This window comes from Colletotrichum godetiae (genome assembly GCF_030913485.1).
Source record: "Colletotrichum godetiae strain CBS 193.32 chromosome Unknown BDP55scaffold_9, whole genome shotgun sequence".
Classification (NCBI taxonomy): Eukaryota; Fungi; Ascomycota; class Sordariomycetes; order Glomerellales; family Glomerellaceae; genus Colletotrichum; species Colletotrichum godetiae.
In genome coordinates, this window is record NW_026851257.1 from 213611 (window position 1) to 235046 (window position 21436).

Below are 21436 nucleotides of genomic sequence, written 5' to 3' on the forward strand. Positions count from 1 at the left end.
GAAAGCTCTACCTCGGGGTCGTCTCTGAGAGGACTTGGGCAAGCAAGACACCAGACTGCTTAATTCTGTTGATTTGAAACTTGTTTTAAGAGTTTTTGTCGTTGTGAATCGACGTTCCGATGACCTGTTCCGGGGCGTAAGTCTAGACACACTAGTGCAGGGCCGTCTCCAGTGGTAACCTCGACGAGCATAATTCCGCCAGACGTCAAAGTAGCCACAGTGGGCTGTACATCGATCGAGAATCCTTGGCCCTCGCCGACGAATGTGAATTAACTATTATGAGGGCCACGACTCTTCAGAGGAATCCTTGCTTCCGAAGATAGCAGGTACATAAGTATCTCCTGAGCTTCTAGGCCCGTAACATTTGCGACTTCGCGTACACTTCGACAAGTTGCCCTGCCAAGGAAAATGTCACGCCAGGGCCACTCGCTTACTCGAATGCTTTTCGCAGCAAGGATGATGAATCCTGCAATGATCCAAGAGGACATGGTCAAATTGAAAGGATCAACGCCTGCGATATGCTCGCCAATGGAAAACCCCACATAACAGGCCCCCGAAAATAAGAAAGGAGCAGCTAGCCATTATGGAAAGACTGTATCACAAACAACCGACTGTGATAGCAGCCTCTTCTATCGCTCAACCTTGAGATTTTAACAATCTTTCTAGAGACAAACGAAGGAAAGGGTGGTTGTTGCCAGTCGGACACTAGAATCCATATCGGACTCTGACTCTTCAAACACGGATACAGGTGTACTGCTACGCCTTGATGGCAACCAGACTGACGGCGATCAAAGCGATCTTTTGGGAAATGAGGAGCTCTACCTCATCTGTCGAAACCGCATTTCGGCCCATCTCCTCACTTCGGGTATCGAGGCCGACAGCCTCATCATCTCTTATCTCCAGAATATCCAATGGATACCAGTCAGCCTGTTTCCCCACTATGTTGATATTCGCTTGTTCCGGTCCTTGATACAGGGTCAGATGGCCTCGAAAGGAGAGGGAGCACTTCAACGACTATGCCGTGGTTTAGGGAGTGCGGGCTTACTAATATTGCTTCATGGACCAACAAGCACAACTCGAAAGATTGCGAATAGTGAGTGCCGTGTTCCAAAATCCTACTCGGATGTTGAAAAGCCTGATATTCTCTTTTAGATATCGCAGAGCATGTAATAAGGGCTGTTTACCGGGTCCAACGTGTACCGAATCTCAAACGGTTTAATCTCGATTTATGCTGTTATTCACAATGGGGAACAATCATGCTGATTGAGAGAGCAGATACCCTGCACTCGAAGAATGGCACCATCGATAAAGCGCTCCGCGATTACTTGATACTTTGCCCAGGTGCCATCTTTTTGACTACGGAGCACCTGAAAAACGTGGACTGCACGTTGCTCGAAGAGGTTGACTTAGTTACCAACTACGAAGATGGATGGGTTCTTGACGACGGTGACACGGCAGAGAGCGTACCATAAAGGCTATGGAGACAGCATCTCTGTGACGAGCTTCCCGATCTAAGTGAAGATAGGTCAGATACTCGGCTTCGGGAACTTTGTCGCATTCTCGCTGACTCCGAGACTCGAAATTTCCGTATGCTCTCAATCGCTCGAATGGCAGTGCGGCTAGCTGAGTCAGAGGGCGAGAACATCGCCGAGAGGCATGTATTTCGAATCATTCGGCAATCTCTTGCACTTAGAGATCTTGCGAGCTTTGACAAAAAGATTCAACAACGGGGTCAGGTCATTGCTGAGCGAGCTTTTTGATAAAGTCGGATGGAGTTCAGCTATGGATCTCGACTGGGTGTATATTGATTCCAGTAAATGAATCCTTGTGAGTGGAAAGAGGGAACGACTCCAGGACCAAGGTTGAGCTTACGCTCTTTTCTCAATCTACTGTTGATTGTTCTCTTCAGCTGGTCACATTCAGCTCTATATTCGGGACGGTGAAGGTTCTTCCAGTCGTTGGATTCAAGCTATCTCATCAATGCTACGCCAATGGGCTTTTCATCAACACAAATGCCTCCCGAGTCCCGAGACTTTCTCTCTATAAAACAGGCAAAATTAAACAAGCAAACAACTGCAAATGCCAAAAAAGCTTCTCTTCTATGCCTTGAAGAAGTCGGTAACAGCCTTGGTGAACTGATCAGGGTCCTGCATGGGCGCAAAGTGGCTGACACCGGTGAGAATAGTAACCTGGCTGCCGGGGATGGCCTTGTTCAGGATACCGGGGACATCGAGGTTGACAGCCTCCTCGTGCTCGGCGCCGGCAATCATGACCTTGGTACCAGCAATGCCCTTGAGCTGCGCGTCGGTGAACTGGGGCAGAGTACCCTCCATCGTGGCAACCTTTGTCGCGAACTCGGTGAAGTTGGCTCCGGGCTGGAGGGTGCCGTACTCGGTTCTGCAGCGGGCGACCAGGGTAGAGAATATGGTAGTGTCGCTGAAGGTGGCGTTGGTCTGGTCAGGCTTGGCCGAGGCACCGAAGATAAAGGCCTTGTTGATGGGCTTGGCCGTGACGGAGTTGATCAGCGCCGCGAGGGTGGTGATACCGCCATCAGACCATCCAACGACGTTGTACGATGACACGCCGGCGCCCTCGAGGAGGTCGTGGATGTCGAGCGCCATCTGGTCGTACGTGAAGACGTCGTCCTTGTTGTACGTCGTGCGGCCGTGGCCGCGGCGGTCGACGGCGATGACGTAGTGGCCCGCGGACACGAGGCGGGAGATGACGGAGCCAAAGTAGGCAGAGTAGCCGAGGCCGCCGTGGTCCATGACGATGGGGACGCCGCCGGCCGCCTTGTTGTACTCCTGGAACCACATCTGGATGCCGTTGATGGCGGTCTTGGCCGTGGAGATGGGAGTGGGGAGGTCCGGGGTCGCGGGGAGGGTCTGCCAGATAGGGGTCTGGCGGACGGCGAGGCCGGAGACGGAGCCGGCGACGGCGACGGCGGCCATGAGGGCGTTGTTGAAGTGCATTTTGACGGTTTTTTTTTTGGTTTTGAGTGGAAATCACAAAGAAAGAATGTGGTGACTGGTTGAAGAGAAAAAGAGTGTGCGGGACAAACAAACACAAAAAAAGTGAGAGACTGAGTGAGAGACGATGCGGTTTGGGATATCCAAAAGCGAAGCGATTGATGAGGGTGGAGGAGGAAAAAAAAGAAGAATTCTAGAACTTGTCGGGGAACGATTGTGTAAATAAATACACAATTGTCATTTGACTTCCTTCATCTCTCCTAGCTCATCGTCTCTTCGTTCCCCGCTTGGCGAACCGAAGGGCTGGAATTGAGTTAATTGCAATTCATCCAGTCGTGGCGGAGCAAGAACCTGAAAATAGGAGGCGTGGTGCCAGGATCACGACTCACGCAAGTTCGCAAACCCCGGTTTAGAGTTTTTCGCACTTTTCGCCCTCTCCGTAGCCCGCGCCCACAATCGGTGGCCTTTACGGCCGGCCGTGCCGGGGGAGAGCCTCATTAAGACATCTAAACTCGGGGGGCCGCGCGCGGCAAGCGAAAACGAAGAAAGCCTAAAAAGTCTATAGTATTAGTATGATCTGTATCGTGGGATAACCAGGCGTGCTAGTCGGCTAAGCGGCAGCTCTCAAATGAAGTCGGACGACTCCGTAAAAGGTGACAAAATGCCACTATTCTTTCGCATACTCACAAAGGCAAATGGGGGCCACGCAGCTTGTTAACCCCCCGCGAAGAAGTTCGGACAGAACGCACAGTTCCAGCCGTAGGGCTCCTCGCACACATACACAACACTCGGGAGGACCCGACTGGTTCATCACTTTGACACATGGGATGGCAGGGGTATCCTGCACAGATCACGTCTGGAGTTGATGGGGGGCGATGGCTATACCGCAATGCGTTATTCCAGTCAGCTCATTCAGACTCTCACGAGCCTCAATGTCGTATTCTTCCAAGCCTTACTGGGCCTCGAGACTCAAGCCGCGAGCCGATACAACCGTTTCTTGCTCAGCCAAGCCCGACCTTTGTCGATACTTAGCATCGGACTTTGATCACCATCACAGTCGCAGCCATTCTGGAACCCGAGACCGAAGCGTAAGGTCCTCAACTAATGGATTTTGACCATTACTTCTTAAACATACTCTAAAGCCCGCACCATGGCAGAACTGTAGAAGCTTTTATATAGCAAGATATAACAAAAAAAGTAATGCAACAAACTAGCAACTCCTTACTGATGAATCCCCTGCGTCGGGCCATGCTCCACAACCTTCCCCTTGTCCAGGCGGATAAAGTAGTTGGCGTCCTGGACGGCCTCGAGCCGGTGAGCAATCGTGATGACGGTGCTCGTAGTCAACTCATTCCTCAGAACCTCCTGCACTCTGGCAGCCGTCTCCTTATCAATTGACGCAGTAGCCTCGTCCAACACCACAATAGGGCTCCTTCGGAGGACGGCCCGGCCGATCCCGATGAGCTGCCGCTGTCCCTGACTCAGGTTCTTCCCGCCGCCCTCGACGTGGGAATACAGGTCCCAGCCGGTGCCCAAGACCCGGTGAAGGACGACCACGCACTCGGTATCGGTATACTGGTGCAAAGGATCGAGGTTGTCTCTCAGCGTCCCAGGAAAGAGCACGGGATCTTGTGCTACGAAGCTGACGCGCTGCCGCCATACGTGGACGTCCACATCTGATAGCTTGTAGTTCCCGACGCGGATGGCGCCCTCCGATGGGTGGATTGTCGCAAGGAGGGCGAGAGCTAGGGTGGACTTACCAGACCCCGTCCTGCCGAGCACCGCGCAAGTGGAACCCCCGGGGATGGTAAAAGTGGCTTCCGAGATGGAAGGATCCAAGTGAGGAGCGTACCTTAAGGTAACGTTGTCGAAGATGACGTCGTCCGAGTGGTGAGGCCAGCTGATTGGGGGCGTCAGTTCGCCGCAAGGCTCCTCGGGGATGTCCAGAAGCTCAATCACGCGCTCGACTGAAACGAAGTCCATCTGCAAGGTACCATACTGCTTGCAGAGGTTATGTGTCGCCTCGACAAATGCGGACGCGGTCGTCAATACGAAGGCGGTCAGACCAGGGGAGAGACCCTTGTACAGCGCGAGAAGTGTAAGCGCAAATGTGCAGAAGGCGGAGAGGGCATCGAATCTGTACATGAGCCAGGCCTGGAGACTCCAGTAGAAGTGATCCATCTTCTGGAAGGCATCCGTGACGACAATATTCATGTTTTGGAAGTGGTGCTGGGCTTTGAAGGCGCGGATGGTCGCGAGTCCATCGAGCAGAATACCAAAGTTGGACATGAGAGGGCTGAGTGAGACCATTTCCAGTCTTCGCAGGCTCTGGGAGGTAGGCAGGAACCGCATGAAGATGTAGATGAACCATAGCGTCATGCCAACCGAGAAGAGCAGAAAGAGCGGGGTGACTGAGGCAATGACAATCATGCTGGAGAACCATGTGATGGACTGCACGGCAACTTCGCGCAGGGGTCTCATAATGCCTCCGTCGATCATGCCAATGTCGGAGACAAGGCGGTTCATCAAGCGTCCTACCGGCGTAACGTCGTAGAAGCGGAAAGTTGCTCGGCCGACTTTGTTGATGACTCTCTTAAAGAGATCTCTTGCCGCAGTGATGATCATGAGCAAAGTGAGTCCTTCCGACAGCGTGTAAATCATAGCCTGTGCAACGGCGATCCCGAGATAAACCCACAACCAGGGCCTCAGATCGGTATCTGGGTCCGGGAGTCCAGCAAAGAGCTTGGAAAAGTCGATACCGTCGGAAGCTCCCTTCGTCGATGTCTCGTGCTTGTATGCCTCACCCCATGCCTTGAGGAACCAGTAGTTGAGAAGGCTGCCCAGTCTAAACAATGCAAATACCAAGACTAACACAGCCCACCACTTGAGCTTACCAGCCTTGATATAGGTCCAGTAAACCGACAGCATGACGCCGCCATGAGCACGGTGCTCTTCTTCGATGAACTTGGATGGTATGGCGGCGTCTTGCTGGCTTTCGTCGAGGGTGTGCTCGTGCTCGTCCTGGTGAGCCGCCGGATCCTCGTCTTCCAGGAGGAACTTGGCGACTTCTGCCGATGCTTCTTCCGAGTTCAAAACGCGAGCGGTGCCGTCGACAACTTCGACCATCTGGCCAGCGAGATGAAGACACAAGTCTACTCTATGAGTGACGAGCACCACGGTCCGGCCTTCTACCAGCGGACCCTGGAAGAGCTTCTTCACGATGGATTCAGCTGTATTGTGGTCCAGAGCAGCGAGAGGGTCGTCCAGCAAGAGCACGCGAGACTGGCTGTACACGGCGCGTGCCAACGCCACACGCGCTCTTTGTCCACCCGACAGACCGATTCCATTCTCGCCCATGTCGGACAAGTCTCCATGCTTAAAGGTAGCCAGGTCGGGAAGTAGGGCACACGCATCGAGAGTCTGGGTATACCTCACAGAATCAAAGGGTGCTGAGAAGAGGATGTTGTCGCGGATGCTCATGTGTTGAAGCCAGGGGCTTTGAGCACAGTATCCGATGGGCTCTGTTGGGATAATAACGTCGCCTATTTGCCGGTCAAGTTCTCCAAGGATTGCTTGGAGCAATGCAGTCTTGCCGGAACCGACTTTGCCAAAGATGACTGTGAGACCCTGCGGAAAGCTGATGTCCAGGTTTCTGAGCACGGGTTGCTCGTATCCAGGCCACGAAAACGTAGCTTTTGTAAATTTGATATCGTTTGTGAGATGGTCGGAAAACACGCCGTCCTTGTCAGGCTCGCCCATGAACTCCTCGATACGGCCCATGGCAATAGATGCGTTCAGGACAACAGTGATAAGCCCCGGCAGTTCCTTGAAGCTGGTCTCTAGCAAAGTGAACAGCGACAGAGCGGGGAAGGCCACATCAACGGACAGAGTCTTTCCAGCAATGAACGTGTAGGCAAAAAAGGTCGCAACAGGAAAAAGAGTGCCAGAGGTAATGTTGAGTGTGGAAATCGCGATACTCCATAGGCCGGTGATAACCCTGGTCCTGAGCTCGTGTCTTCGAGTGACCATGATAGCGTCCAACCACTTTGATTGCCAGTCGTACCATCGCAAGTGCCTAATCCCTTCGACGAACTGCGACGTCGACTGCAACCGAGCATCAGTGGCGGCTCTGCGAACGCGCTCCTTCCTGAGAAGTTGGGTGATGAATATAGTGTTGAGCATCTGGGCAAGCACGACGCAGAACATGCCAAACATGCACGACCAGCCAAGAAGCTGCCAGACGAGGAAGAAGGAGAAGATGAACTGGAGCGGCTTCACGACCAGGGCCGGGAACTCCCAAAAGCGCTGGGCAACTTCGTAAACGTCATTTCTCATCAGATTGAGAATCTTTCCAGTGGTGGCGGGCTGCCTGGATGGTTTTTGATCTTGCACCCGGCGGTACTTTTGATTTGTTGATCGCCCACGTTTGAACCAACCGAAGAGCTTTCCAAAACGGCTGGTAGTCTCGCTGCCACTTTCGTTGTCATCGGTAGCAACTTCTGTCTCTTCGTCATCGTCGTCGCTCTCGTCGTTTCCGTCTTCCTGGGATCCATCTAACATCTTCTCGGCAGCTGGTTGGCCAAAGTGCTTTCGCGACAGAGTCTTGGCGTAAAGTGTTGTAATCATCTCTCCGCGAGACCGCTCATAGCAGCGCCTCGAGAACCAGAGTTGGAACACGGCAGCCTGGCAGGCAATGAGACGAACAGCCAAGATGCCAATGGAGTAGAGGATAGACACCTCAATATTCTTGGACCCGCTCTGGATGGCCCGCAAGAGCTGCTGCAGTAACATCGGGACGGAGAGTGCTGCGGCGCATTCAACGATACCCAGGAGCGTCTGGATAATCAAGTCCAGGCCGTTTGCTAGGAACAGCTTGGCGGTCATGGTCCCGCGAAGCTCGTGAAACAGCCCGTGGAGGCGCTCATGCTGGAAATCGAATGGCAGTTGCCATACGTCCTCGTTGTGCAGCTGCTTCTCGTAGCCCTTTGAAATCATGGGCGCCATCCATGACACGGTCATGAATCTCCACAGAGAGAGGTTGTCTTCGGGACTGCGAAGCTGGTCGGTGGGTTCGGTGCGCGCAATGTCAGAGTCGCCGAGTGACGGGTCCCGCATCGGCATCGCTACAATACCAATGATGCCAACCAGGCTGATGGACGGGTCTGCGAGGACGAGCGTGTGGACTATTTTGTGAAGTCTGTAACTGAATGCCGTCGAGACAATGCCGCAAGCCAATGTAGTAAGGTAGAGAAACAACAGCGTCTTGGGCGTCTTAGTAGGCCGGTCCACGGCGGTGATTAAAGCGGCGATGAACCAGGGGACCAAGTCCAGCAAGTCAAAAAGGCGGCGATGCGCGAGAGTAGACGAAACACCCTGAACCAGTCCGGCTAGCGCAACCGCGAATAGATAGACTGTCCAGAATGTCCAAGGCTTCTTCAGAGATGGATGTACTGCATCCCCGTAGGAGGACTCCTGGGCAAAGCCAGAGCACCACGCGGGTCTCCTGCGAAGAAGCGGTCTCAGGACAACGAGGCACAGCAGCGATGCCGCGACCGAGGCGCGGACAATGTTGGTGATTTCCATGACTTTGGAAGCATTGAAAAGTTCGGCCGTAGTCAGGATCGTCGTCGTCGCGTTCTCAGCTTGAAACTGTGCGTGGGATGGAGAGTGAAGGTGAGACGGGCCAGCAAGGACATCTTGGAAGGCGACATAGCTATAGAACGGCAAACCTTTTGACGGCAGCTCGCCGCCGCCGTCCAGGTCTACGAAGCTACCCATCTTTCTGGAAAAAGTTTGGCAGCGATTGCTGCCGCTTGAGACGTGTGGAACCCGGAGCGTGGTTGCGATACCATCAAGCTCCCAAACCACGGGGCGGGGTGAAGGTTTTGTCTTGGGTTGGACAGCGGGGGAAGGCAGATAACGGAGTGAGGTTAGAAAGTCGGGTACTAGTACCGGATCTCACCGCTCCAAAGGTTCTCACAGTTTCAATTCGTCAATTGGCCAATGTAACGAAGCGTCAATTGGTTAAATGTAACGAAGGATCAGACGCGAAAGTGGTAGCCTTGTCAATCTTATTCCCGAAATCATGCCTGCACCTGACTGCTCACGTGTCATCTTCGGATAAGCGCTGCATTGTGTCGCGAAATTTGGGGGGAATCCCATCGGCCGCATCCAGATGTTTGATAATCAAGATTGGGAGGTAGATGCGATGTGTTAGGTAGGACAATGAAGCATGTTCGCGAACAAGTCTTTCAAGGTCTGTTTCTGGACAAAGGGGTGAGTGAACGGCGAATCGGAGGGCCTTGGCGGCCGCAGTTCCCGCTGTCCCCGCTGGCACCGTCTGCCATCTGGAGGCGGTACGGAGTGCTTCACGTGACCTGATGTCTTTTGCACCTTGATGTGTGTTGCCTTAGGTAAGCTAGTCCACTCCACATATACACTGAGAGATGATCCGGATGACATAATGCATCCGTGGACTTGGCAAAAGGTGGGGCCGGCTTTTGCTTCCGAACGGGAATCGGCATCCTGAACCGGCCTCCGGCCACGAAATTGATCCGGCTCGCCACCCGTCACTACCTAATTCCCGGGTCCTCGACCCGTCTAGGCGGTGCAATCTGAGACGAATGTCGGTTCGTCCCAGCGTGCATCCCATACGAGACGGCCCCACAATGCGAACACGAACCCGATCATCCATGCATTGACAACTACAACTACAACCATACACACCTATTGCCAATCTCGACCACCCCTACTCCCCGCCAAAACCACCATCGATCTGCATTGCTAAACATCGCGGCAACTAGGCATATCCTACGCGAGTGCTACCGCCCACCAATTCATCCATGTGGGGCCTTGACACCGCCGTCTCTAATCAGAGGAGCAAGAATTGCGCTTATGCGGGGAGGGTGATGTTTAGTCAACGACTCGTCTCCCTCCCCAGCGTCATACCCGCGCTGGATCCCCAAGCCAGGGGCTGGCTAGCTAGCGATGGAGGAGCAGCAACATGCCTACATCCGGTCTCTAGGCGAACCCATCCGCACCGTTGCACTGTTGTGTGTGGAGGTGCCGTGGGTGCGTAGGTATGGTCGACAATGAGACGACTACATAAAAGACTGGACACCCTACATACCCCCTTCAATGAGTTGGAAGTTCGTCCGTACTCAGGCCCTCGCATCCAGTCCTCCCCCCACCATCTCACCGCTGTGAAAGACCACTCGCCACAGTATGGCAAACGCAACCGACCCCGTCGCCGCCGCCGGCGCACTCGACCCTCATCTATCGCAGCATTGGCCAGCAGCGACAGCCGGCCTCGTCTTCATCGTCTTCGCCCTCCTCGCACAGAGCTTTTTCAAGGTCGACCCCGTAGCCCACGTGCCCGTCGTAGGAAAGGGCGGAAAATGGGCACGCAGAAAAGCGTATCTTGCAGGCAAGGGGCCGCAGCTGTACGCCGATGGGTATAAGCAGTTCAAGGACAGCATCTTCCGCATCACGACGTCCAAGAGTAAGTTTGCAGGAATAGGTCAAAATTTTGTTGACAATGACTCGCGCTGACTTACACGTCTTAGAGAAGGATACGATTTGCGTGCCTCCCAAGTACCTCCCCGAGTTGAAGAAGGTCCCCGACGATGTCATCAGCTTCACCAGGGCCATTGACGAGGTATGCGAAGAGCCGACCATCTTCTTATCCCCTAGACTTTGCAAATAGTTCCGAATACTAACTTGACCAAAAGTCCATGCAAGTCAAATACACCCAAATCTCAAACGACATGCCCATCATCATTCACGCCGTGAGAGCGTCCTTGACCCCAGCTCTACGTGCGTCCCCCTTCACTCATCTCCCAATACCAAAGATCTCCTTCCAAAACTAACAACCCCATGAACAGCCCGGCTCAACGAAGGCATCTCAGACGAAGTCATCGACTCAATGCGCCTCGAACTCCCCCAATCCCCAACCTGGACCGAACTCAACATCAACGCCAAACTCCTCCGCATCATCGCAATGGTCTCGGGCCGCGTCTTCATCGGCTCCGAACTCTGCCGCGACGAACGCTACCTCGAAGCCTCAATCTCCTACACCGTAGACCTCATGACCGCAGTCCACGTCATCGCCCTCGTCCCCTCCTTCCTCCGCCCCCTGGTAGCCTCCTGGCTGCCCACCACGAAAAAGCTCTACAAGCGCCTCGCCGACGCCGAAGCTGTCTTCCGCCCCATTGTCACAGCCCGCAAGGAGGCCGCCACGAGAGACGATTACCGCGAGCCTGATGATATGCTCCAGTGGATCCTCAACGCGCAGTCGAAATTCGGGGAGCTGAGTGATCGTGAGCTTGCGTTGGCGCAGCTGGGGGTCAGTTTTGCTGCAATTCATACCACGTCCATGACGACGCTAAATGCGGTGTACTGGCTTGCGGCGAAGCCTGAGATTGCACCGTTGCTCCGGGACGATATTCAGGAGGCCCTCGTCGAGTCTGGTGGGAAGTTTACGAGTGGTGCGCTGCAGAATATGAAGAAGCTGGATAGCTTTCTCAAGGAGGTGATGCGCGTCAACCCGATTTCAGCAGGTATGTACTCACTCTTCACACACACACACTTCCGATGAAGAACCACAGACTTGGCCTTTCAATCGGTCTCTCCCCCCTTACCCCCCCTCCGCAAAAACTGACCTTTCACCCCTTTTTAGCCTCCTTCACCCGCAAAGTCCTCAAGAACGTAACCCTCCCCAACGGCCAAACCATCCCAGAGGGCATGTTCATCGAGGTCCCCGCCGGCGGCATGAACAACGACCCCGAAATCTTCCCCGACCCAGAGACTTTCGACGCCTTGCGCTTCTACAAGCTCCGCGAGGCAAAAGAGCTCGCCACCTCGGGCACCAAGGCGGCAGAGGTCGTCATGCAGGCCCAGTTCGTCAGCGTCGGCACCACGCATCTTACCTTTGGGTATGGCAAACACGCGTGCCCTGGAAGGTTCTTTGCGGTGAATGAGATTAAGATGATTATGGCGAATATTGTCTGCAATTATGAGGTCAAGTTGCCAGAGGGCGTGACAGAGAGATATGAGAATTTGGCTTTTGGCGCTGCTGTGAGTTTCCTTTTTTTTTCTCTTTTTTTTCTCTTTTTTTCCTCCCTTTTTTTCCTGTGCAAACCTCGAACTAGGGGATATGATTATCCTGTGACATGGAATGGAGTGATGCTGACGTGGATTGCTACTAGACTGTTCCGGATCCCAAGAAGACAATCATGATCAGGAAGCTGTAGGTGGGCATTAGTGAAGATTATGTGATACGGATACGGATACGAATTCGGGGAGGGATGAACTTTGCAGCAATGCGTTACATTCACTCACCCGAGAAGTGTGGGGAGTAACGAGCGATTTACTTTTGAGTCATGGCCAGACCCTGCCAGTCTCTTGCTTATCAACCAAGTCCATCATCTTGGAATTTGGCAATATCCAATGTACATATAGCGCTTGACATTTCAGTGATGCTTCTGGACTTGTATCCTTTTTTGAGATTTGCGTTCAAGGGTCTGTTGTAGACGGTATACTAGGGATGGGGGGTATCAAATCAAACTTCCATATCGTCAACGTCAATCTTCTCAACCACGCTCCGCTTCGGCCACTCGATCCACGGCTTCCACTCGTCGTCCAACGTCCTCTCAATCAAGCGCATCACCGCGCTACTCCACCCGTCACAAAGCCAGTCGGCCTTCTCACACGGCTTCGCCAGAGCGGCGTAATGCGCCAGGATGACGAGCGCGGTAGAGTGTCCGCTGGCAACCATGTCGATAAACATGGCGGGCAGGGTGGCAGACCACCCCCACACCCCGCCGGGCTTCTCCCCCGCGCCCTTGCTCATCTGGTGCGCCCTCCGCAGACCCTCCAGCGCCAGCACGCAGACGGACTGCGGATTGATGACGTCGGTGAAGGACGCGGGCACCTCTCTCGCCAGTGAGGTGATGGCGTCGAGGCGCTTCTGGAAGGCCGACGTCGACACCCAGCCGCCCTGCGTCAGCACGGGTGGACGCAGCAGGGCGTCGAGGGGACCTCCGCGCTGCCTCCATGCCTCGATGGGCTGGAAGTCGAGGATGCCCTTGACACCGTGTAGGAGCGAAAAGGACTGTGAGACGTCGCTGAGCGTAATTTGCCTGCCGAAGCCCTCGCTGTGTGCCACGGAGCAGATGCTGACGATGAAGATAAGCGTCGCCAGGAAGAAGTAGGCCTCGCAGTTGTCCTTGTTGATGTCGTTTAGACGGAGGGCGAAGAAGCGCAGTGCCTCATTCTGGTGGTTCACCGAGATGATGTCGTACTTTTTTCGCTCGTGCGGGTGGATATGGGCGTAATGGAGGGCGGATAGTGCCAATAGGCCGTGCATAAGGAATTTCTGTTGTTGAGTTATGGTGTTAGTAAGACGAACCAGTTCGCAAACTCGAATCGTTCCATTTCACCCACCACCTCTCCACGGCAGAAGAAGAGGGGTGGAATGAAAGTACATTTGGCCCGTCGGGGTAAGGTTCTGACATACGTGAGAGCAAGCCATCTCGGGTATAGCCGTCTTCCAAAGCTCTTCGGTACAGGCATCTTTTGGCAGGACGTGCCTGGTACTGGTGCTGTAGTGGTGCATCAGGCGTAAACTCTGTAGCCAATCCTCCGAGAGATCCCAGGGATCTGTGGCGGGGTTGCGAGGATCTGGCGCCGCTTCACCCCCGGGATAGGGAGAAGTGCTGCTCACTGAGGAGACGAGGTCAATTCTCTAGTTCTGGGCAGATGTCCAGGGTCTGCGATATCGAGATTGATCATATCATACCTGCTGTGTTGGGGGTGAGACCTGCTTCACTTGCCGCTTCTTGCACGCCATGATTTGACTGCTGCGAAGACGAGGTGGACGAGGTCGTCAACCCCGCTGCCGCGGCCTGAATGGGTGCGTATCGTTGCGCATTCTGAGCAAGCTTGGCTGCGGCGGGTGGCGTGAGAGGCGCCGTCACCGATGCGGGACGATCGAGTAGACTGCAGTGTGCTCCATGGGCAACACACTTCTGACACGGCCGTTCCTCGTCACACTACGCGAGACACACACACAAAGAAACATGAGTTCATGTCTATACGTAGAGCGGAGAAAACAGAGTCGTGTCGAACACCAGGGACGTTAGCGTACCTTGACACGACGTGCTTTGCAGCGCTGGCATCCGTTCCTCGACTTCTTGTGACCGAGGCGCCTTGTACGCTTCTCCATGGGCGCGCGCGCGCGATGCCGGCACGGGCAAGGGTGGACAAGGGGTGTTGAGGTACACGGTTGGTTGAATTTGTGGTGGAGAGATACGGTACACCGTGGATTCCGTGGCAACTGGAAGTGTTGAAGCGGGTTCGGGTTCGTAAGATGGCCGCGTGGGTGAAAGGGTTGGAAATGGCCAGGACTCAGAAGAGAAATGAGGGAGAACAGTGAAAGAAAAAGAGAATGCGAACGGTCGGTGCACTGACTACGAAGGACCTCGCCCAATAAGAGCCGGTAGTTGCCGAATACGGGGGGAGATTTCGTAAGTCAATTACGAGGGGGGCCGTTGAGGAAAACGAGGAACTTCAAAGACGCCTCCCGGAGGCTGCCCACAGGGTGTAGGTCGCTTGGCTGCTGCTGCTGCTGGCCCCTGGGGAATCTCTTGCAGATCAAACCGCTAGTCGTCACGCTAAGACTGTGGGGGAAACGCGGGTGGAACCGCTGAAGCAGCACGAGATACGAATGCGGTCTCCTTAATGCGAATCCGAGGTTTCCTCGAATGAGTGCCGTGGGGAAATAACACCCAGAGACTCAAACACAATCTCGAATCTACACTATAAGGCTGAGAACCCCCGGCACTGATTGACTCTTTCAAGGTGAATTTTACTCGGACTGAATCATTTCAAACCTCTCTTTTTAAATGTGGGTAAAACCCGCGTACCTTATTTCTACGAGATCTGGTAACCTTGTTCAACGATACGCACTGCGTGGAGTCCGTTCAATGATATCTTTCACAAGGGGAATCCGAACTCGAGACCTTCAAAAATAAGACTTTTACTTTCTACCTCCCAGCAACCCGCTGTCCCAGTCACAGTATTCGATCTAAGGTACCCAGGGCTTCAGGTCTTGTACCGAAGGGAAGTTGAAAGTCTTCCTCTCGCCCGCAGAGCGAGGAAGGCAATCAATCTCGAAACACGATTCATCATCTTGCTTGGAACAAGTTGGGCAAGAGGAAGGCTCAAAAGGTGGAAACTCGTCGCCAGGTCTAAACCTGCTAATGGTGTGGTTGAAACAGTACGTCTCTCCAGGCTTGGCTTGATCGATGAACTCGTTGATCCCCACAATCGAATCATAATGTTTCGTAAGCATGGGAATGACCGCAACAAGAATATCCCGAAATTCGTCACCATCATCCGGCATATCGATATCGATATTGAGACTGCTGAGACTGGTGAAGACGTCTCGGAGGCAGTGCTGCCAGACGGACGACTTTTGAATGTACTGATGGTACCGTAACTGATCCTGCTTCTGCACCTGCTGCCCGTTGTAGATCCGGATCACCTCTCTGGCGTCGTCGAGCTCGGCCTTAAGGCTCGCATACTCTTCCCGAAGCCTGCCGACTTCTTTGGCGAGGCGGATCCTCGCGGCGCTCTCCTTTTTCCACCATTCTCTGGCAATCGCGGGCTGGCGCTGGCGCTGGCTGTTGTCTTCCCGCTGCTGGTGGAGTTGGATTTCGTGCGCTAGTCTCTGCTGCATGCGTTGGAGCTTGGTGACCTCGGCGTCCACTCTGTTCTTGTATTTTGCGTTTGCGTTGGCTGTCTGTGTGCCAGGGAGGGCATTACGGAAGTCAGAGCCTTCAATCCCGAACGGGTTGGCCAGCGGTCTGGGTTCCGACTGTACTCTATCGATGGAGTCGAAGACTTGCGGGTTGGCATGGAATTGCTGGCCGAAGTTGCCTGCAGTGAATGGGCTGTTTTCCCTAGAGAAGCTGGACAAGTTAAGAGAACCAGTGGGAGGCGACGCGGGGAGCGTCGTGGTAGACATGGCGCCTAGCTGGGGAGACTGCTTTGGAGGCATGTTCAATCGATTGAAGATACATGTAGATGAAGTTGCTGAAGGGGTGTTATGGACCGCTAGTTCTTGAAAGGGAGTCGTAGGTATGGATCCGGAAGGTCTGGGTCGAAGGCCCTGTCCTCCTTGACTGCCGGCTCCGGGATTGGGTTTCATCTTGATGCCGCTGGATAGTGACTAACTGCAATGAATATTGGAGAAGAAGTTTTGATGGGAGATGTTAGACATGAGGGCAATATATAAAGTTAGATCGCGTCGACTTCGTGGATTGAACTACTCTTAGAAGAACTTTCGCTTCATTCCGGAAGATGGGATGTGAAAGACCAGGCCTCATTGAGTCATGTACCCAGATTCTCGTGTGTCTAACGACAGCCGGACGCTCGACAAAGAAACGGTACATTTACAAAGAGAAATGTGGTTATAAAACATCAGGAGCTTCAAACCCACGTTGGATGAGTTCCAAATCCCTTGTCATTTTGAGACATCGGCCTTTGAGGTATGAAAAACATGGCAGAAGCCAACTTACCCTGAGACAAGTGAACACTCATAATCTCCAAGACTGACAAAGTTTTGAGTGGTATGCACTTGAGTATCAAGCATTAGGATCATGCTCTGATACTGTAAGCCATGAGCTCCAAGAAGCAAATAGAACTGCAGTCTAGTCTCTCGGTTTCATGGGATATGTCGGCCTGTACCCTAAGCTATCGAAACGAAGCATGGAAATATGGCTGCATTGTATTGTTGGTTACATTGTAGGAAGGAGGGTCTGCTCACCGTTACTTTCCTCCCTGCCGGTGGCATAGAAACAGTCACGGAGGACCCCGAGTATAGACCCACTTAACCGGTGCCGAATTTCTGACAGAATATGCGAAGTCCGTGCGCCCGGAACGAACTGGTCTCCACTTGAAAGCCGCACCAGAAACCGACAGGGATCTTCATCGGCCAAAGGGCCAACCCTTAATCCGTCGCAATCGCGCATCGCCAAAATTTCGGGTCCTGCAACACATCAAGCTACCCATTGCACCACTACCAACCCGGAGCCTCCTACGAAACGAGGTAAAGGCGAACCATCGAACAGCAAACCGACGAAGCAACAAGCGTACACGATACTGGTCAATTGACCCTCAACCCCAGCCCAACCCAGCCCGATCACACACACCAAGAAACCCCCCCCGAGCTCGGGAAAGAGCCGGTAGCGACAACCCGAACCGCCCACCATGAGACCCTCACCCGTCCTCCAGGTCCTGAAATACAGGCACCTGAAGCTGACGACCAAGGACGTCAACAAGGGCTTCTACAAGGGAAACCGGACGGGCGCCATGGGTCGCCACACAAAGTACGGTGGCTACGTGATTGAGTGGCACAAGGTGCGGACGTACGTCGTGCCGGAGGGCCTCAAGGATTTCAAGGTAAGAGACAGGACAGGACAGGGCAGCACCTATGGCGCAACCTTTTGCTCCTCGAGAGCGATGGGATGAGCTGTATACATGGTAGACAAACACGTTTTGGAGACTGTCTGACTGACTTGGTAACGTGACAACTTTGTAGCTCACGCCCTTCGTCTCCGATGCTGTGCGGCCCCTGAGGGGAGCGTACGCCACGAAAGAAGGCCCCCGCGACCCCAAGCTTTACCTCGAGAACTGGAAGCAAGTCAATGGTGTGGATTAAGGGGTGGAGTCCGGCTTCGTGGGAGGATCAAGAAGAAGAATGGAAGGCGTGGGAGATGGGAGACACGAGAGTCCGCTGATCGACAACGAGAGGTCGATGAAATCCGAAAACATTGGGGGCAGAAACACATATTCTCACCCAACACAAGAGTGTACAAGAGCTGTATATACCCTCGACGCTGTAACAATATGTAACAAAAAAAAACACATATCCAACAACATTTCAGAGGGGTCTCGCAGAGTGTCAGGGTTCGCGAATGAGATTCGAAGGCGAGAGAACAAGCCCTCCCGAAACGGGGAAGATGCTGGAACCATGAAGGTGAAGGTTTGTAAAGACACTACCATTGAAGCTTTTAATATCCTGTTCATATTTACACAGCAAAGTCTCATGCAGTCTGCTCCAACCCCCCACCATTAATAACCTCCTTCCCCTTCCCTTTGGCGAGGGGCAAATCCTCCGCCGCCGTGACAAAGTTCTCCAACGGCGGCCTTTTGCTCTCAGTCTCTCCTGCAGCGGGAACCTGGGTGCTGGCCTCGGAAGCCGAAACCCCGTTCCCATTGACCCCATCAGTCGCGTCCGTGTCCGACCGGTTCAGCTGCGGCATGGGACTAATCGGCCGGCTATCGGCGCCCGACATGAGCGTCACCATACTCGCCGTCTCGGCGTCCTTCTTGCCGAGGCTAAACGGCAACGCAATGCCGTCGAGGAACGGCCGCTTGCCCGCTACGCCGGTGCCGCCGGGAATGAAATCCGGGCTCAGGTGGTTCCCGTCAGCGGCAGCCTGCTCGTTGTGCTTCTCTTGTTCCTTCCTCTTCTCAATGAGAGCCGCTACCGGCGTTGCATCTTCTACTGCAGTGGTCTGGGAATCTTCCACCTGAAAGGGATCCGGCGTCTCCTCTTCCTCCGTTTGGTGCTCGTCCCGCACGAACCGCCGTTTACTGCCCGTAGGCGAAGCAAGCGGTGCAGGATCCTGATGCTCAATATCCTCAAACGACCTCGCTCCCTCGCCGCCCCTCGGCGAAGTCTGCGACTCCCGCGTCTGCTGCGATGTCCTGCCCGCGGCAGCGGCAGCGGCATCGGAATCGGCCCTCTTCTCCCTCTTCGTCGTCGTCTCGTCGTGCTTCGAGCCCCAGAGCGACCACAGCGCCAATCCGATGCTCTTGGTCTTCTTCCTATCCACCAGCTCGTCCGACGCTTTGCGTCGACCCGCCAGCGCCGTGGGCGGCGGCTGCTCGCCGTCGCCGAAATCCATGTACCCATCTGCCAGGTCCTTGATTATGCTCTTGTGGACTTTAGCCTTTGCGCTCGAGAACTTCTTGTCAAAGGTGGCTTTTGTGTCGAGCCAGCGCCTCACGGGCGTGGGCCTGACGACGCCGACCTCTTCCGACTTCATGATGCAGCCGTCTAGCTCGAATTCCGGGGGTAAATCAGAGACGACGCCGCGGGTGCTGATCTTTTGCCGGATCATGTGCTTCTTGAAGGGCGGTAACGGCATGCCCGCCTTCCCAACCAGTTCCGGAGGCCCCGCGTTCTCCGTCTGTTCGGCCCCCTCCTTATCAGAATCCGATGCGGAGCTGGAAATCATTGAAATGTCATCGTCGTCCAAGATCTCAATCTCCGTCTGCTGCGCCCTCGCCAGCGCCCAGGCGCCAAACTGCGCGACCGCGCGGTACATGTGTTTCGCGGGCCGAGTGAAGCTGAGCGTCGGCGCCACGTGGCAGAGGTCGTCCCAGACCTGGAGCTGCACATCCGTAGGCTTATACTGCTTAAGCTGCGCCATCCCCGCATCGTCGAGGTCCGGCGGCGGGTATTTGGCGGGATTCGCGCACTTGTGCGCCACGTAGATTTGCTCGTCGCGAAGCACCTCGCCGCCGCCTACCATGATGAGTAGCGGGCAAAGGCCGCCCAGGGTAGGCTGCATTACCGGGCTGACCATTGGATGGGAGAGCAGGGCGTTGGTTGTGTACATCTACAGCCTGTTTAGTATATCCCGCGAGAGCGAGATAGCCACGAGAAAGACGTACCTGGATCTGGTCCTTGACTGTGGTAAGCTTGCCATCAATGGTGACGGAAAGCTGCAAGGCCGTCTTTGTGGGATCCGCATTTCCATCAGAGTCAGACGTGCCCCCAACGTCTCGTTGCCATCGCCCAGCGCAATCGGCGCAGCCTGCTTCTTCTCGAGCGTGTTGAGCTTCGTGGCGCTCTTCTCCTTGCCCGCCCGCGCCTTGATGGCCTGCTCCCTCATCATCTCCATATCATCCTCGTTCGGCGGCGGCCAGCTCCTGGACGGCTTGTGATGGAAGCCGGACGACGGGATATAGTCCATCTGGTTATCCCCCGAGACGCTGGGGAACGAGTGCGTGAGGTCGACCCAGGGGCTGATGAGGACCGCACCCGCGGGTAAAGGGATACCCCGGTCTCGCAGGATACACAGCATCGAGAGCACCATGCCGCCGCCGGCCGAGTCGCCGGCAAGCACGATGGTAGTCGGGTCCTGGACGGTGAGGAGGTAGAGGTAGGCCGCAAGACAATCCTGCAAACCACAGGGGAAGGGAAACTGCGGCGCGAGGCGGTACCGCGGCGCGAGAACCCTCGCCTTCAGCTTGCGGGCGTGCCGCTGCATCTGGTAGCGGTGCTCGTCGACGCTGCCAAAGAAGTAGGCGCCGCCGTGGACGTAGAGCATCACCCTCTTCGTCTTGCCGTCGTTCTTCTTGCGCTCGTGATAGTCTGCGCGCATCTCGATCCACTCGGCCTTCAGCGGGCTCTGCGGCTTCCGCCATTTCCACCACTTGCACCCTCCCACGGCTCGTACGCCTTGGGGGCCTAGTTGTGCCTCAATCAGGCCGGCCGATTTCTCGAGCTCGGTCTCGGGAATCTCGACGTCTTCTACTTTGACCCATTGCGGGTGGGGGACCCATTGGGCTGTGAAGGCTTGAAGCTCCTCGACCGTATGCTGGGCCGCGAATTCGAGGAAGGATCGGACGAGGTGCAGGCCTTCGTCGTAGGATAAATGTGAATTGGGCCCTCCCTTTGAGGTCTTTCGATTGAGGTACTGTAAGAATGAGGATCAGTCAATTGCTTCTTGAATTGCGGTAGCCATCGAAATCCTCGAGGGGGGTTGCATTGCGTGTTCTGTGACAACGATCCGGGGAAAGCTACGCGCTGGGGAATAGGGGAGAGACTCACATGTGAAAAGAGGGTGGATACGACGGTTGGCGTGACCGCCAGTGACACCGAAGTGGTGTTGAGCTTCAACGGGTTCATGATTTTCCTCGTTCTGGTCCTCCCTCACAGATTTAGAAAGCCGAAACGAGAATCTGCCAGCTCGCGCCCCTTCGAACCTGCGGGACTTCTTGGCTTTTGAAAGCTCCCCCCTTTGACGAGAGCGGTGGACGATCCTATACGGTTTGTGGAACAGACCATCACGTCGTTGGAGCACAGAAGAAAGCCGTACCCTGAAACCTCCCCCCCCCCAGATGGCTAGAGCTCACTACCGGAATAGGGGACCGATGACATCACTTGCAGCGCCCAAGTGGATGAGCCAATGTCCGCTGGGCCTGGTCAACCGGCCGTAGCTTCATCACCAGCTGCCAGGATCATGAATAATGAGGAGACTGGCTGCCAAGGTTACTTGGCCATGCGCTGATTTTATGAGATATTTCATAGGATTTAAGCGACATTTTGGATGCGGGCATTTGTCTATCTTAAGAGAAGTGCCAGGTGCTCAAGGTGCTGGCAATTGGCT

General features: G+C 54.6%; 8 protein-coding genes across 8 annotated transcripts; 2 read left to right on the forward strand and 6 right to left on the reverse strand.

The window, feature by feature from the left end:
- Positions 1-262: 262 nt before the first annotated feature.
- BDP55DRAFT_653966 (uncharacterized protein) lies at positions 263-639 on the reverse strand (the record flags this gene model as incomplete). Its single annotated transcript, XM_060574233.1, has 1 exon — positions 263-639. A coding segment is annotated over exon 1 (215 nt), but the record flags the coding sequence as incomplete, so codon positions are not given.
- Positions 640-1946: 1307 nt separating this feature from the next.
- Positions 1947-3392, reverse strand: BDP55DRAFT_653969 (Alpha/Beta hydrolase protein). Its single transcript, XM_060574234.1, has one exon. It carries the CDS (start codon positions 2970-2972, stop codon positions 2100-2102), a length of 873 nt encoding a protein of 290 aa, XP_060432742.1. The 5' UTR covers positions 2973-3392; the 3' UTR covers positions 1947-2099.
- Positions 3393-4190: 798 nt separating this feature from the next.
- BDP55DRAFT_546536 (ABC transporter) lies at positions 4191-8747 on the reverse strand (the record flags this gene model as incomplete). The annotated part of the gene is made up of 1 exon (XM_060568665.1): positions 4191-8747. The coding sequence occupies one exon, from the start codon at positions 8745-8747 to the stop codon at positions 4191-4193; it is 4557 nt and encodes a 1518-aa protein (XP_060432743.1).
- Positions 8748-10193: 1446 nt separating this feature from the next.
- On the forward strand, positions 10194-12220 carry BDP55DRAFT_546686 (cytochrome P450; the record flags this gene model as incomplete). The annotated part of the gene is made up of 6 exons (XM_060568684.1): positions 10194-10470; positions 10535-10626; positions 10700-10784; positions 10853-11527; positions 11647-12044; positions 12176-12220. 6 exons carry the CDS (start codon positions 10194-10196, stop codon positions 12218-12220), a joined length of 1572 nt encoding a protein of 523 aa, XP_060432744.1.
- Positions 12221-12367: 147 nt separating this feature from the next.
- On the reverse strand, positions 12368-14346 carry BDP55DRAFT_427399 (fungal Zn binuclear cluster domain-containing protein). Its single transcript, XM_060567495.1, has 4 exons — positions 14116-14346; positions 13768-14020; positions 13486-13691; positions 12368-13344 (listed from the first exon to the last, which is right to left on the reverse strand). The coding sequence occupies exons 1-4, from the start codon at positions 14191-14193 to the stop codon at positions 12529-12531; spliced, it is 1353 nt and encodes a 450-aa protein (XP_060432745.1). The 5' UTR covers positions 14194-14346; the 3' UTR covers positions 12368-12528.
- A 494-nt stretch (positions 14347-14840) lies between these two features.
- BDP55DRAFT_654009 (uncharacterized protein) lies at positions 14841-16513 on the reverse strand. Its single transcript, XM_060574235.1, has one exon. The coding sequence runs from the start codon at positions 16177-16179 to the stop codon at positions 15055-15057; it is 1125 nt and encodes a 374-aa protein (XP_060432746.1). The 5' UTR covers positions 16180-16513; the 3' UTR covers positions 14841-15054.
- A 503-nt stretch (positions 16514-17016) lies between these two features.
- On the forward strand, positions 17017-18033 carry BDP55DRAFT_654010 (mitochondrial ribosomal protein L27-domain-containing protein). The gene is made up of 2 exons (XM_060574236.1): positions 17017-17432; positions 17572-18033. The coding sequence occupies exons 1-2, from the start codon at positions 17241-17243 to the stop codon at positions 17689-17691; spliced, it is 312 nt and encodes a 103-aa protein (XP_060432747.1). The 5' UTR covers positions 17017-17240; the 3' UTR covers positions 17692-18033.
- Positions 18034-21144, reverse strand: BDP55DRAFT_654013 (uncharacterized protein). The gene is made up of 4 exons (XM_060574237.1): positions 20878-21144; positions 19813-20743; positions 19716-19732; positions 18034-19660 (listed from the first exon to the last, which is right to left on the reverse strand). The coding sequence occupies exons 1-4, from the start codon at positions 20953-20955 to the stop codon at positions 18077-18079; spliced, it is 2610 nt and encodes an 869-aa protein (XP_060432748.1). The 5' UTR covers positions 20956-21144; the 3' UTR covers positions 18034-18076.
- Between the last annotated feature and the right edge of the window lie 292 nt (positions 21145-21436).